The sequence below is a fragment of the Muntiacus reevesi genome, chromosome 1 (genome assembly GCF_963930625.1).
Source record: "Muntiacus reevesi chromosome 1, mMunRee1.1, whole genome shotgun sequence".
NCBI lineage: Eukaryota > Metazoa > Chordata > Mammalia > Artiodactyla > Cervidae > Muntiacus > Muntiacus reevesi.
In genome coordinates, this window is record NC_089249.1 from 192,523,921 (window position 1) to 192,525,762 (window position 1,842).

The 1,842-nt window shown below is 42.8% G+C and overlaps 1 protein-coding gene across 1 annotated transcript; it reads right to left on the bottom strand.

The window, feature by feature from the left end:
• Positions 1–912: 912 nt before the first annotated feature.
• Positions 913–1,842, bottom strand: LOC136166301 (olfactory receptor 7E178-like). The gene has a single exon (XM_065932421.1). It carries the CDS (start codon positions 1,840–1,842, stop codon positions 913–915), a length of 930 nt encoding a protein of 309 aa, XP_065788493.1.

Here is a 1,842-nt window from a genome sequence, read left to right on the forward strand (position 1 = left end):
ACAGTCCATGAGATTGTGAAAACTCACACACAACTGAGCTACTTCACTTATGTAATAAAATTGGGGAGAAGTTAGATGGAATGTGAAGGAGAATTATCAGGAAAATTGGGAATTGACTTTGGTGGGTACTCTATATCTACCCCTCAGGAAGCACACATCCCAGTTTCCCTAGTAAAGTCCAAGTTAACAACTTCTTTGTCAAACTTAGTATTCATAGTGTCCTATTTTGATATCAGAATAGTTTGGTTTGGAAATGAAATGAAATATCCATCCTATTTGCCCAAAATTCATTAAGGAGCAAAATATATTAGATGTCTTGGTCATTAAGGTAGGGTTTAGATACATGTAACAAATAAGGAATAATAATAGGAAAACATAGAGTCAGTTGTTTAGTCACTAAGATGTTTTGGGACCTCAGGGACTGTAGCCTGCCAGGCTCCTCTGTCCATGAGATTTCCCAGGCAAGAATACTGGGGTAAGTTGCCATTTCCTTCTCCAGGAGATCTCCCCAACCCAGGGATTGAACCCCCATCTCCTGTACTGCAGGAGGATTCTTCACTGTTAGGCCAACAGGAAAACCCATAGACTCAGTATATGACATAAATAGATCTGTGTTTATTTGGAGGTGATGGAAATAAGACTGCCTGTGACCAAGCGCTTTGGGCAATGCATAAGGAAATTGAGAAGTGTACAGTGAGGTGGTGTGCAAAATCTTGGAAGGGTTATGACCCCCAAATAATGTCCCAATTTCAGTAGAGCTAATTTAAGAGGGAAAAAAATGTGTAACCAGAAAGCCAGATTGCTACATATATGCTAAGGAAATGCAGATTCACAGTTACTTGTTGCACATATGTGATTTTACTGTCTTTTACAGTCTTAACAAACAACAGAAAAATTACACAAGTATTGAAATTAGGCTTTTCTGATGATAATTCTCCACAGGGCACTCTTGATGTCCTTGTTCCTTAGACTGTAGATAAAGGGGTTCAGCATAGGGGTGACCACAGTGTACATCACTGAGGCCACTGCACCTCTCCTGTGGGAAGATGAGACAGTGGAGCTGAGATATACCCCAAGGCCAGTTCCATAAAATAAGCAAACAACTGACAGATGAGAACCACAGGTGGAGAAGGCTTTGTACTTCCCATCTGATGAGGAGATTCTCAGAATGGAGGATATAATTCGAGTATAAGAGTAAATGATCCCTGAGAGTGGAACTCCACCCACGATGGCACCAATGAAATAGATGAATATGTTATTGATGAAGGTATCAGAACAGGAAAGGTTGAGGAGTTGAGAAAGTTCACAAAAGAAATGAGGGATTTCCACATCTGCACAGAAGGTAAGCTGTGACATCATCAAGTAGTGCAGCAGGGAGTTCAAAAGGCTGATGGAGAATGACACCAGGACCAACAAGCCACAGAGGCGGGTGTTCATGATGACCAGGTAGTGCAGAGGGTGACAAATGGCCACCAACCGGTCATAGGCCATCACTGTCAGAAGGAGACTCTCCAAACATGCAAAAAGGGAAAAAAAGGTCAGTTGAGTTATGCAGCCTGCATAGGTGACGGATTTGCTGTGTGTCTGGAAGTTTACAAGCATCTTGGGGATGGTGGTGGTGCTGAAACTGACATCAGTCAATGATAGGTTAGAAAGGAAGATGTACATGGGGATGTGGAGGTGGGAATCAGAGATGACAGTCAGGATGACGAGCAGGTTCAGAAGCAGAGTGACTATGTACATGGAGAGGAAGAGTCCGAAGAGGAGGAGCTGCAGGTCTGGATCATCTGAGAGGCCCAGAAGGGGAAATTCCGAGACACCTGTTAGATTCTGTGGTTTCAT